This window comes from Apteryx rowi, unplaced genomic scaffold (assembly GCF_003343035.1).
Source record: "Apteryx rowi isolate R43461 unplaced genomic scaffold, aptRow1 scaffold_322, whole genome shotgun sequence".
NCBI lineage: Eukaryota > Metazoa > Chordata > Aves > Apterygiformes > Apterygidae > Apteryx > Apteryx rowi.
In genome coordinates, this window is record NW_020449664.1 from 514,210 (window position 1) to 527,310 (window position 13,101).

A 13,101-nucleotide genomic window follows, 5' to 3' on the forward strand; every position below is an offset into this window, starting at 1 on the left:
GGCTGCACAGGGCTGGGTGTGCTTGGGGGTCTGGCTGCACGAGGCCGGGTGTGCTTGGGGGTCTGGCTGCACGGGGCCATGCATGCCTGGGGGTCTGGCTATGGGGGGGGAGGGTCTGGCCCGGGGGAACCCACTGCAGGAGGCTGGGGCTTTCGGGGGTCCGGCTGTGCAGCGCGGGCCGTACGGGGGTCCAGTGCGCCCCGCGGTCCGGCGCCTCCCGCAGCCCCCCGCCCCCCCCCGTGCTGCAGCAGGGGCGGCTGCTCGACCGGGTCTACAGCACCTACGCGCTGATGCACACGCACCAGACCGTCGACTTCGTCCGGCGGAAGGTACCCGTCGCGCCGGGGCAGCGCCRGGGCGGGTGGCCCCCACGGGGGGCGTTCGTCGCCCCCACCGCCCTGCCCCTGCGCCTCCCAGCACGCCGAGTACGGGCCCTGCCGCCTCCGCAAGATGAGCGTCATGGAGGCCTTGGAGCTGCTGGACAACCTGGTGGACGAGTCCGACCCCGACGTGGATTTCCCCAACTCCTACCACGCGTACCAGACGGCCGAGGGCATCCGCCAGGCACATCCGGACAGAGGTAGGGCAGCGCCTCGGCTGCCGGCGCCGGCACCATGCCCACGCAGGGTGACCGTCCCGCCAGCGGCCATGCACCCTCTGCTCGCTCCCCAGACTGGTTCCACCTCGCGGGGCTGCTGCACGACCTGGGGAAGGTGCTGGCGCTGTTCGGCGAGCCGCAGGTGAGCCGGGGCGGGAGGGCGGCGCCGCGGGGAGGCAGCACCCGGCTCGGGATGCTGCCCGGAGCCAGCCGGCCGCCCGCGGGACGCCGTCGCACCCCTCCGCAGTGGGCCGTCGTGGGGGACACCTTCCCCGTGGGCTGCAAGGTGCAGCCATCCGTGGTCTTCAGCGACTCCACCTTCTGCGACAACCCCGACACCGGGGACCCGCTGTACAGGTGAGCCCCGGCCTCGCGCCCGGGGGACGGGCTGGGGGTGCCGGCAGGGCCCCCCTCCCGCCCGAGCCCCTGACCCGGCTCCTTCCCCCAGCACCGAGTGCGGCATGTACCAGCCCGGCTGCGGCCTGGAGAACGTGCTCATGTCCTGGGGCCACGACGGTGAGGCTGCAGGGCGCGCGGGCCGCCCCGAGCCGCTGCTCCCGCTTCCCTGGGGGCGCTGGGGCCTGGAAGCCCTTTGCACCGGGYGGGCGGTGCTGCCCCAGTTTGCGGCGACGTACGTGCTGCTCCGGCCGCTGCAGCAGCTCCGGGTGTCCTGAACGGAGCTGCCACCACACGGCACCGAGGCCGGTGCCACCCTGAGCCTGCGGTGCCGCCGGGAGGGTGCTGGGATCGCTGCCGTGCCCGCGTGGCTAACGCCCGTGCTCTCTCCCCAGAGTACATGTACAAAGTCATGAAATTCAACAACTTCTCCCTGCCCAAGGAGGTGAGCAGGGCTCGGGGGTGCAGGACGGACCCCGTGCCGACGCCACCCAGCCCTGAGCCCGCACCCAGGGCAGCGGGGCTGGCGCTGGCCCCCTGCTCCAGGGCAAGAGGGCTGTTTTCCTCCCTGTCCCCCCGGCTCGTCCGGCTGCGGTGCCCAGGAGCGCCCYGGCGCGCTGGCACAGCCTCGTCCCCCTCCAGGCTTTCTACATGATCCGCTTCCACTCCTTCTACCCCTGGCACACGCACGGCGACTACATGCACCTCTGCAGCGAGGAGGATCTCCGCATGCTGCCGTGGGTCAAGGAGCTCAAGTGCGTGCGTGCGTCCGTCCGCCGGGCAGGGAGCCCGGGGCAGCGGCAGCGCACGTGGCTCTCCCCTTGCTGCTGCAGCGCAGGGGCTGCGGGGGGACAGGGCAGGGCAGCCGGGGGGCCACGGACCGAAGGGGGGCTTGGGCTGGGGGCCGCCCTGCTGGGACAGAGCCCCCCAGCGCTAACCCCATCCTCGCTCCCGCAGCAAGTTCGACCTCTACACCAAGCAGGAAGCGCTGCCCGACGTGCAGCAGCTCAGGGGCTACTACCAGTCCCTCATCGACAAGTACTGCCCCGGGCAGCTGTGCTGGTGAGCCCCGCGCGGGCGCCTCGGCCCGGAGCACCYGCCGGGGCCCAGCACCGCCGCCCGTCCCGGCCCCCCGCCACGCACGACCCCGGCCCCGGCAGCACCTGCAGCCCAGCCTCTCCCCGAGCACGCGGCAGGAGGCGCAACGGCCCTGCACACCGCGGCACGCAGCATCTCGACTGCGGGAGCACCCGTGCCGCTGTGCTGGGGCCACCGAATAAACCTGCTTGTCACACGCACCCGCCCCACGTTGCACTGCGTGGCCCAGGGCATGACGCTCAGCTGGGAGCACCCAGCGAGGCACGGGGCGCTGGCGGCAGCCCCAGGCCCCCGCTCTGCTCTCCTCTCCCCTCCTCTGGGCCAGGCCCCAAAGCAGAAAGGACAAGAGCTGCAGGGCAGCACCGGGGCAGGAAGAGGCCCCTGTGCAACACCCCGGCCCCTCCGGCCCCAGAGAGAGGCCCGGGACTGGAATGTCAAAGGCTTTATTTAGAAAATTATAGGAAACCTCTGTGCTCACCGCTGAGCTGATGGGAAGCACRTTACAGGCAGAGCCCTCCTGCCGGGGGGAGGTGGGCAGAGACGGCTCCCCGGGGCGCCGCAGGACCGCTCACGGCAGCAGCTCTGAGCCGCCCCGAGCAACGGGCTGGGAAGCAGCCAGGCAGGGGCAGTTAAGGCAGCAGAGAGGGCTGGGGGCAGTTGTGTACAGTGGAGCCAGGAGACCTTGTGCTGCCGTGCYGCAGCCTCCCTGCYGCCGCTCCCACGGGAGCAGAGCGCCCCGCTGCGCTTGCTGCCCCTCGCGCTACGGCACAGCCCACGGCGGGACCGAGGAAGGTGCCAGGGGCAGAGGCGCAGCTCCAGCCAGGGGAAGCTGGGTGCACAGGGAAAAGGATGATCAGTCACCGCTCTCCAAGCGCTGCAAGGCTGCGTTGGAGCCTGCCCCCTCTCCTGCCCGGCTGCAGGGCCAGAGCGGCCGGCCCAGGGCAGCTGCCGCCCGTGAGCGATGACCGCGTTGTGCATGAAGGCACCGGCGGGGGACAGAGCAGCAAACTGACGCCGGGGCGGGTGTTACCTGCTGCGCCCCAGCCAGCACGGAGGAGGGCAGGGACCTCTACCCCGGGGACGGAGGCTGCGGCAGAGATGGGATCCGGCTGCCCTGCGAGCACAGTGCTGGGGAGAGGGGAGGCAGCGGGGCCCAGAGCCAGTGACGGCAGTCAGTGCTTGGAAGACAGGTCCTGGGCCGGCGGCTCCAGGCATTACTTCTTCTTCTTGCTGCGGAGGCCATCGGCATGGCTCTCGCCTCCTCCCCGGCCACGGCCCTCGGCTTTCTCCTCCGCCTCTYTGGCCTCCTTCTTCCTCACCTGCCCGTTCTTCTCGTTGCCCCCTCGGTCCGCAGGGTCCCCCCGCTTGGGGCCTTTGTGGCGACCAGGGGGTGTGCCCCCCTGGGGCCGGCGGCCCAGAGCCCGCAAGAGGCAAATGGTAGCTGCGATGAGGTACAGGGACCAGAGGACGGCGGGGCCGGAGTAGGGGCGGCTGTGCTCACGGACGGACTGCAGGATCCAGGGCAGGAAGGTGTCCATGGGGCGCTTCAGGGGTGTCTTGTCCTGTGGGGGCAGGAGCACGGTCAGGGCTGCCCCTCAGCCGTGCACGGGGCTCAGAGCGTGGCACCACGCCACCCCGGCTGCAGCGCCGTGCGCTCACRGCGTGGCGCAAGGCCCTACCTTCAGCCCGTGCTGGTTCAGCAGGCTCTCCAGCGTGGGGTCGCCCAGGGACACGGTGGGGAAGAACTCCTGCACATGCTGTCGCCGCCACCACGGCGCAGCCCCCTCCCTGCGGGACAGGCAACCTCAGCGCCGAGTCCCAGGCGCAGCCCCCTGCCCTCCTCCCCGCACAGGAAGGGGGCAGCTCTGCCCGCAGAGCCCGTCCAGGGCTCCTGCCTCCCTCCCCACACTGCACCCAGGCCTGCTGCGGTCCAGGCAGCTGCCCCAGAGCAGAGGGCTCAGGGCACAGCGCCTGATGAGCCACTGCCCACCTGCAGGTGCACACTGAGTTGATGAGCTCATTAGCTGGGTGAAAAGCAGCTCCCGCATTCAGGTGTCACACTCCAGCTGTCTGAGCACAGTCAGTGCCAGTGACTGCACTGTCTGGGTGTTGATGCATCGTCACGTCAGCTTCAGATACCAGAGGAATAAAATTCCTCCCGGCACCGGGCTGCAAGCGTGGTGCAAGGCACTGAGCCACRCGTCCCGGGTCCTGGCCCTGCTCACCTTGCCTCCGTGCCGTCTGTGAACCAGTACTTGTAGAGCTGGGCGCGGATGTAGACAGGCGGCTGCGAGCTGAAGGGGTACTTCGACTCGTCAGCTTGCACCAGGCGGATCACTACCGGAGACACACAGCGTCAGGGCTCCAGGATGCCGCCCCGCACACCCTGCTGCGGGGAGACACCCCAACCCGCTGCTGGGCTGGAGCCTGGCAGCCTGCAGCCCCTCGATCCCAGGGAAAGGCATCAAGGGAGCCCTGGAGAGGCAGACCCACGGCAACTGGCCAACGACAGCCCTCCAGGCGGGGTGGACACAGCCCAGCCTGCTCCTGGGGGATCAGCAAAGCCCCGCTCACTCCAGGCAGCCTCCTCCAGGCCTGCCACTGCACAGGATGGAGGTCCCTGACGGAGCAGGACTGCTTGGTCTGAGGCTCTGGGCTGCCTCTGGCTCCTGTCCCGCCATGCCAGGCCCGGGGAAGCTCCCAGCACCACCCGCCCAGCAGCCCTCAGCTCCACTCACCGTCCTTCTTGCCCTGCAGCAGGCGGTAGACAAAGCTGGTGAACCAGGGGCTGCTGCTGTGGTGCGCCAGGGCCGCGAACCACATCTGCCAGTCGAGGCGGGGCTGGTGCGGGGCGACCACGGGGGGAGCCGTGCTGAGGTTCCCCGGCTTGTACATGAACTCGATCTCCTGTGGGACAGGGAGCAGAGTGGGATGGGGGCCTCCAGCAGCAGGGACAGGCACTCAGGCCTGGCACTGCTGGGGGTTAGACCTGAGCCACCAGGCCTGGATCTCCTTTACCTTCAAGGTCTTGGAGGGAGCAGAACGGCCATCTCCTCCAGATCCATCTCCCTCATCTCCAGAGGGTACCAGCTCCTTCCAGAGGAAGGATCCCACCCCATGGATGATAGCCAGATGCCCCAGTGGGGACCAAGCAGAGAGGACAGGGATGTTTGGCCCTGCTGGAGTCGATTTCTCTGCTCCTGCCAGTGGCTATCTGCAGGCACCCCACACGACTGCCCACAGTTCACCCTTCAACGTGAAAACGGTGGCTCACCGTCCATATCTGCTTGTCGTAGCTGCCCTCCAGCACCACCTCGGGCCGCCCCCCGACACCCGTCATCCTGCGGAAGAGCCCGTAGGAGTTCACCACCTGGAAGCGCTCGACCGCGTTGAACATCTGGTGGATGCCAGGCCACAGCTTGCCATTCGACTCGTAGTCTATGTAGGTGAAGGGCACCTGGGGAGCAGCAGAGAGGGTGGCTGCATCACTACAGATGGAGCAGGGAGCTGGGCAGGGATCCGAGAGACCCGGGGGGGGCCAGTCTGCTCTCCCACGTCTGATACCCTAAGGCACACGCGTGCTCCAGGAGCAGGGAGGAGAGCTGCTCCGTGGCCCAGCAGCGACACACTGCGGCCAGGCCCGGACTGGCCACACCACCTCTGTCACAGCTGGCTGGCAGCAGGCACAGCTCAGAGCTCCTGCTGCCCTGCCTCTCTCGCGCAGAACTACCCCGGCCCCGTGGCCTGGCTTGGTTAGGGCGCTGGCTCACGTCCGGAGGTGGTGGGGGAACGGGGACCGCAGGATCACCTACGGCTCACAGTCTGCAGCGGGTATCCCACCGTACGGCACGGCCAGACAGCTCCGTGCTCTCCTCCAGCCTTTGCCGTCTCTCCAGCCTCCCCAGCGCTAGGCCAAGCAGGGAGGCCCGACTCCGCTGCCCCGTCTCCCCGGCCTYGCGCACAGCCCAGCGCTGCTGTCCCTGCCCTCCCTGCCCCAGACGTTTCCCGCCCACTCACCAGGCTGATGGCGAACATCCCCATGGCCGCTGTGGCAAAGACAGCCCACTGCAGCGTGGCCCAGAGCTTCAAGAGGAAGCCGCGGACACAGACACACCTGCGAGCGAGGAGACAGGTCAGAGCACATTGCTTCGGGGCTGCACAACCCCTAACTCCGCGTCTGTGTGGGGGCAGGCAGCTCCCAGCTGGCTGCCACGCTGGGGGGGGCGAGACCTGAGGCCACCTCTAGGGCAGAGGGGGGTAGCTCCCAGCCCCATCCCTGCGTTCCCAGCCAGTCCAGGGCTCCCGCCGTGAGCCGCACGCGGTTCAGTGCTGCTCATGTTGCAGAGGGCTCTAACTCTGCAGGGGAAAACCCTCCCCAACTCTCCCAGCAGGCCCTTAGCCAGGGACCCCCACCCACCCTCACAGAGCGCCGGGATCCAGCCCTCCGCTTTCGCCCGGTGCCAAGCACCCTGCGTCAGCACCCACAGCACCAGCGGGATCCCAGCGTCCCTCCAGGCATGCTGTGCACCCCAGCTCCAATCGCACCCCTGGGGGATGGCACCCGAAACGGCATCAGGCCACCCCAGCCACGCAGGGACCGGCTGCCCCATTCCCGCTCAGCTCTGCTGCTCTCCTCCAGACGCAGCAGAACTGCCCGGCACGAGACCCTGCACCCCTCTCCGTCGCCGGCACGGCTGCTCACCTGTACATGGCAGACAGGATCTCCCAGGACAGCGAGAGGAAGCCCAGCCCCACCAGGGGCAGAGTCACTGCCTGCAGCCACTTGGTGAACTCGTGGTACGTGAAGGCTAGAGCRGAGGATAAAACCCATGGGGTCAGAGAGCACCCGGTCACGAGAGAGGACCCCCTCCTACAGCAAGAACCACGGCGGGGGATGCAGGAGCCAAGCGGTCCTGCAATGCGCACGGCTGCGCTCACGAGAGCGGCCTGGCGCAGACGCTGCTGCTGGGCCACGGGGACAACGGACTGGCAGCTCCTTTGTCAAGGTGACTTCTGCTAGAGGTCATCTTGGCTGCAGGGGCAGGGCGAGGGCTGCCAGGGCCCCCCGGGAGGCATGGCCGTGACATACCCACTTTGGTGTCCAGCAGTTTCTTCTCCCAGTTGATCTCCAAGCCAAAGTAGTGGACGCTCCAGTAGACCAGTAAGCCGTAGGCAGTCAGCTCCAGCAGTGTGGAGAGGAACGACCGCAGGCCGGGAGGCCAGGCTGCAGGGCAGAGAGGGGGGAAGTGAGCGCCAGGAGCTGCCGGGGGCCTTGGGGAGCCCGACCCACTGCTGCAAGGAGCGCAAACCGCGCTACAAGCGCCCACGCCGGGCGAAGGTGCCCAGGCAGTGCTCAGAGCACATCCCATCACCAGGGGCCAGCGTGCTGCTTCGCAGCTGCCCCAGCTCAAGAGCCCCATGGGCACAAACCCCAGCCCCAGGACAGCACAAGGTGGCTCTTACAACACCAAGTCACAGGGCAGCCACAAGCAGCCCACACAGGCGCAGCCAGGACACCCCTCACTTTTGGACTCGGACGGCGTTTGTCAGTGACAGCAGCCTGTCCCCTGCCCCATCCCAGGCATGGCAAAGAGGGGACCCCATCTCCCCAAACGGGGTGCAAGCCGAGAGGCCCAAGGACTCACCGCTGGCATGTCTCYTCTTACTGCGCCCCAGCCAGCGCCCCGTGTGCTCCTCGTCCAGCAGGGAGAAGGCCAGGACGATGGTGAGCGCATTGAAGAAGTTGTAGTTGCCYGTGAGGATGATGAGGACCTGCAGCAGAACCTGGGGAAGAGCAAACACAGGGCTGGGGGTGTCGCAGTGCAGAGGTGACTGCTGTGACCTGGGGGTAGAGGCCTTCAGGCATCCAGCACCCCAACTGCAAGGGTCGTGAGCAACCCAGGGGAACCCAGACACCGGCAGCACAGCCATCCCCGTGCCTGGCTCCTACAGCTGCAAGCACCCCAGGAGGGTCCCTGTCTGCAAGGCAGCGCACGGCAAGATGCCTGCCTGGCTGTTAGACCGGGCCCATCTCCCCCTTCCTCCAGGGAGCACAGTGGGGTACCCCATGGCATATCCCTGCAGCGGGGACCGCACCAAAACCAGACCCTCCTCTGCCCTGCACGGACGGAGAGACCAGCTCTGCCCGCACACCTGGCTGTAGAAGGCAAAGAGCCGGAGGCGGCGTATGGGCGCGAAAAACAGCAGCGGGATGGCGATCTCGATGATGTAGGTGGCCACCACGCTGAACTTCTGCACCCACACGGGGAGCTGGTGGGCAAACCAGGCGACCGGCGTGGGGATGCACTGGGTCTCGTAGTGGTAGGTGAGAGCTGGGGAGGGAAGAGGAGACGGTCAGGGGTGCGAAGAGGTGCGTGGGAGGCCGGCAGCAGGAACACAACTTGGAGCAGGCAGAGCCCGCACGCAGACCCGTGCTGAGCACGTGCTTGCGCGGAGGAGCCGAAGCCCGTAGCAGCCGCCCAGAGCAGCCCCGAGGGCAGGGCAGGGGCAGCCGCAGGCGCTGCCTGCAGAGCTGAACCCAAAGCTACTTACGGGGCAGAGGAACCGCGGCCCGACGCGCAGGGCAATACCTCTGCTCGCCCTGCCTCGCAACACGCGGCGGGGCATCCCAAGGCCCGTGGCCGCCCCGAGCCCGCCGCGCTCCTCACCTGTGAGCCCCCACCACGTGGGGCAGCGGCTGGTCAGCTTCACCACGCCGGAGGCGAACATGAGGCGGAAGAGCAGCCAGCGCACCAGCCAGAAGGTGACGTTGTCGTGGGCGCGCCAGGCCGTGGAGCGCCACTTCAGCAGGTGCAGCGGGGCCACGAGCACGGCCAGGAAGCCCGCTTCCAGCAGGAGGCTGTCCCTGCGGGGCAACGCCAGACGGTCCCTCGCTGCTGCTCCCCCAGTCCGCACCCTCGGGGCCGACGAGCCCCTGCCACGGCTGCGCTGGGAGCAAGAGCCCAGGGGCTGGCGCGGGGTGGCAACGAGCTGGCTGGCCTGCCGCCCCCCTGCCCAAAGGCAGCGAGCCGGGTCACCGGTGCCCCCACGGGACACAACCCTCCTGCCCACCATTCCCAGCCCCCTAAGGACCCGGGGYGTGCGCAGACCTCGTGTTYGCAGGGCCCAGGCCCGGCTGCAGYGGTGCGACAGGGCAAGACGGTTTCYCCAGCTGTGTTCAGYGTGGGACGAGCCCTGCTCTGAACCACGAGGCTGCTCCCTACTGCCACGCGCCCCACATGGCACCAATGCTCAGCTCCGGAGGGGCAGGCCCATCGGGAATGCCATGCTGGAGGCTCACTTACCACTGGAAGTACAGGAACACTTGTCCCACCTGTGGAGAGAGGGAGCACGGAGCAGATTAGCAGGGCTGGGAGGCTCCGTGCAGCAGAGACGCTCACACGCTTCGCTCCTGGACCCTTCCCAACTCCCACCCTACAGAGAGGGAGTTAGGAAGGCCAAGGGGCAGCCGTGACTTTCTCCCGAGTGCTTTCTCAGCAACGACGGCAGCTCCTTTCCCTTGACTGGCCACGAGCCAAAGCCAACAAGCAGAGCTGCGGCCTCAGCACGCTGCTGAACCAGGACGCCGCGGAGGCTGCCGCTGCCCGGGGCGGAGGGAGGAAGGAAGRGGATGCTCCCAGGGCAGAGGTGCTAGCGAGGCAGCAGTGCCAGGAACCACAGCCCAGGACGGGCTCAGCGCCAGCGCGTGGAGCTTGTGCTCCAGGCACGGAGACATCGCCTTGCCAGCTCAAGGCAACCTCCTGGCAAGCAGAGGGAGGCGGGGAGSGGGCAAGGATGGGGGGCTGTCTGGGGAGCTCCCGGCTGCAGGTCAGGACCGGTGGGGTTGCAGAGGAGCCCTGCTCCCTGGGTGCTCCCAGCGCCGGGGCTCTGCACCTCCTGCCTGCTGAGGCTTCTGCCAGGCCCAGAGGGGAGCGCTGCACTGGCAGAGCAGCGCTCGACAGCAAACCAGGCTGCAAAGCCCGCTGGCACCCAGCGCGGAGCGCCGCAGGCACGGGTCAGGGCCTCTCGGAGGGGAGGGAGGCTTGGAGCTCCGGCAGGAAAAGGGACTTTCTTCTCCAGCGTCACCTTAAAAGGGAATGGTTAGGGCCTGGCACATCTGGGGCCGGGAGGAGGCAGCACGCTGCACTCCCAGAGCGGCGCGGCACCCTCGGGGCGGCCCTGGTCACACCAGCAGGACTGCCCGCTCCGACAGAGCGGCACTGGGCAGACGGAGTCCCTGCAGATGGGAGCCCACAGGGCCGCCCATTACCCAGGGCTTCCCGGCTCTGCGCAGCCACCGCTTCCTCTGCCTGCCGCAGCTGGGGACGGCAGTGAGTCATAGCCGGAGCCCGGGCTCCCACCCTGCCCCTCCTCGGGCCGTGAGCGAGGCGGAGGGGACGGGGCAGGGGAGGGTGACGGCGCTGCAGTGGCAGTGCCGGTTCGCTCCAGGAAAGCCCCCGACCTCGGGAGAAACCCATCTCTCAGACTGGCCACTTCGCTTCCCAACCGTGTTCCCTGCAGCTGTCGCTGCCGTGACAGGGACCATTCCCGAGCCCCAGCAAGCAGGAGACCAGCAAGAGCTGCAGCCAGCGTCCTGGGCTGCTTTCCAGCCGAGCTGCCAGGCAGCACCTTGGGAGAGCTCCTCCCGTGCAGCACGCCTGGGGTTAACACAGCTGCCTGACCCGGGAGGTATTTCCAAGCCCAGCTGGTTTTCTCTTTATTTCCCCCGGTTTCAGAAGGAAGAGAAACCCTCCTCCCCCAGCAGCCTGCGTGCAGCCTCCTGCCTCTCTGACTCACCCAACTCCTCAGCCCGGAGCCGCCAGGCCCGTGCAGCAAATGCAAACGGCTTGCGGGAGGAAGGGTTTGCGGCTGGTGGCACCGAGCCGTTGTGAAACCTGCCACAAGAGCAGGGAAGGGACCGGGCGCCCCAGCAGCCTCGCTCAGCAACAGCCTCGTGAGGCCACAGACAAGCAGAGGACTGAGCCGTCCTGCCAAGTCACAGCGTTGTAGGAATTGGCTCCAGGCCCTTCGGCAAGTCTGGGAGCTTTTTGCCCCAGGGAAGGTCTGGGAGCTGAGATGGAGGCATATCTCCCTGCAAGAGCTGGAGGGCTGGGGAGCAGCCAGCACCGGCCCCCAGCCCTGAGAGCGTGCAGGCGAGGGGAGCTGAACGTGGTCAGGAGCTCCGGGGGAGAGCTAACGTGAGAAAGCCCCAGCACGTTGCCCCGATGGGTCCCGGCTTTGGCCCCCCCAGGGTGCTGCGAGCCCCCCTCGCCCCACTGCGCCCGTACCTGATAGACCGAGAGATAGAGCACCCTGAGCAGGGCGAAGGTGAGGCTGTCCTGCAGCGGCTCGAACACCATGGCGCCGAAGGAGGCCAGCACGCCGACGAGGCAGAGCAGCTCCATGCCCAGCTCCGTGTCCAGGCCCAGGTGCGGGCTGAGCCACAGCAGGGTAGGGAAGTCGCGCAGCTGCTCCCAGAGCCCCTTCCCGGTGACGCGCAGCACCTTGCGAGCCGGCAGGATGCCATCTTTCCCGTACAGCCCTGCGGAGGGCAGGGAAGGACTGTCACAGCGGGCTCACAGCTCCCCGCAAGGACGCGCGTCCGCTCCGGGACGCCCCAGCCCCACGCAGTCCCTCTTGCACCAATTCGGACACGCCAGGGGCTCGGCCCCTTGGCACAGCCGGCTCCCCGGCTGCCCCCGGCAGCGCTGCTCGCTGCTCCCAGCTCCTAACACCCCTCGCTCCCCAGAACCGGGCACCCCAGTGCGACCACGCCAAGGGGCAGGGGCTCCCGCAGACACCCCCAGGAGCACGCCTGCCCCAGGACGGTCTCCGGCCCGGGGGGGGAACAGGGCTTGCTGCTGCTGCGCGCTGCCCTTTGCCCAGGGTAAACGTGGCCCAGAGCAACTGCCAGACCCTCCCGAACGGGAAAGAGCTGGCAGTGGGAAAGGCCCACGTGGAGCTCAGCGGCTGCCCGCGAGCTGGGAGAGGAGTTGCCGGAGGGAGGGAGAGGAGGGCTCTCCCGCTCAGCCCGCGGCGCAGGGCTGCTCCAACAGGCAGGGAGCCGGGCGGGCGGCGGAGACCCACGTGCGGGAGCGGGGCAGGCCGGGGGCAGCCCAGGAAGGTCCGTCCTGGCATCCCGGAGGCTGCCGGGTCTGCGCAAGGGGACCGGAGCAGCCCCAGTCCCTGCCCTCTCCCAAAAGGCAGCCAGGCCCTCCTGCTCTGCGGGACCGTGCGAACGAAGGGCGCGATCCCCCTGCGAACGGGGAAGGGCTGACACCTGCGGCTCCCGCTCCCCAGCCCGGAGGAGCTAAGCGGCTTCGGCACGGTACTCGCGGCAGCGGAGAGAGAGGGCGGCCGCTCGCCTGGCCGCGGGCCAACCCGCCTGGCAGGAAAGCAGGAAAACAGGCCTTGAGTCGGGCTGCGAAAGGAAAGCTGGAGGCCCGGGCAGAGGGAAAGCCCCGGCGCGCAGAGCAGGCGGCGCAGCCCCAGGGCAGGGTTTTGGCAAAGCCCGGCACCAGCCCGTGCCCGGGTGGCAGCACGCTCTGGCATCGCTCGAGCCCCGGGCGCTCGCTCGGCCCCGCGACGGCGGGATGGCCACGCGCAGCGATTCCGGGCAGGCACGCTCCCACTTCCCTGCGTGGCCGGGAGCCGAGGCGTGGGCAAACCCAGTCGCGGCCCGCTCGAGGCCAGGGCCGAAGCCTGGGCACGCGTCCCGCTGCCGTGCGAGGCGACAGCCGCTCCCGCTGCCCGRGACCTCGCTCCGCGTTTCGGGCTGCCCGGGGCCGACGTTGCGCGCGGGCACCGAGCTCCCCTCGGGCCGCCTGACGGAGCGGTCGCCGTGTCCCGGCCCCGGGCTGCGGCCCCTCACCGGCGCGAAGGGTCCCCCGGGAGGGGACAGGCCGGTCCCCGGTGCCCCGCGCTGCCCCGCACCCGGCTGGGAGCTGCCCAGGCCCCCGGCGCCGGGCTGCCTCGCACACGGTGCCGGGCCCCCCCGGGGCCACCCCGCC

At 69.0% G+C, this 13,101-nt stretch overlaps 2 protein-coding genes across 2 annotated transcripts in view; one reads left to right on the forward strand and one right to left on the reverse strand.

Moving 5' to 3' along the window:
• The window catches only part of MIOX (myo-inositol oxygenase), a 6,773-nt gene extending 4,713 nt beyond the window's left edge, over positions 1-2,060 (forward strand). The window contains exons 3-10 of the mRNA XM_026071161.1: positions 249-329; positions 418-580; positions 673-740; positions 846-955; positions 1,047-1,114; positions 1,390-1,439; positions 1,637-1,749; positions 1,952-2,060. Coding sequence (XP_025926946.1) covers positions 249-329; positions 418-580; positions 673-740; positions 846-955; positions 1,047-1,114; positions 1,390-1,439; positions 1,637-1,749; positions 1,952-2,060 — 762 coding nt within the window. The remainder of the gene's footprint in view (positions 1-248; positions 330-417; positions 581-672; positions 741-845; positions 956-1,046; positions 1,115-1,389; positions 1,440-1,636; positions 1,750-1,951) is intronic.
• A 459-nt stretch (positions 2,061-2,519) lies between these two features.
• Positions 2,520-13,101, reverse strand: part of LMF2 (lipase maturation factor 2) — a 12,381-nt gene continuing 1,799 nt past the window's right edge. The window contains exons 2-14 of the mRNA XM_026071162.1: positions 11,380-11,633; positions 9,397-9,425; positions 8,761-8,957; positions 8,246-8,424; positions 7,738-7,876; positions 7,182-7,316; positions 6,795-6,900; positions 6,110-6,206; positions 5,367-5,549; positions 4,831-4,999; positions 4,318-4,429; positions 3,772-3,880; positions 2,520-3,654 (exon numbers count right to left, since the gene is read on the reverse strand). Of these exons, the coding sequence (XP_025926947.1) occupies positions 3,307-3,654; positions 3,772-3,880; positions 4,318-4,429; positions 4,831-4,999; positions 5,367-5,549; positions 6,110-6,206; positions 6,795-6,900; positions 7,182-7,316; positions 7,738-7,876; positions 8,246-8,424; positions 8,761-8,957; positions 9,397-9,425; positions 11,380-11,633 (2,057 nt within the window). The 3' untranslated portion in view covers positions 2,520-3,306. The remainder of the gene's footprint in view (positions 3,655-3,771; positions 3,881-4,317; positions 4,430-4,830; positions 5,000-5,366; positions 5,550-6,109; positions 6,207-6,794; positions 6,901-7,181; positions 7,317-7,737; positions 7,877-8,245; positions 8,425-8,760; positions 8,958-9,396; positions 9,426-11,379; positions 11,634-13,101) is intronic.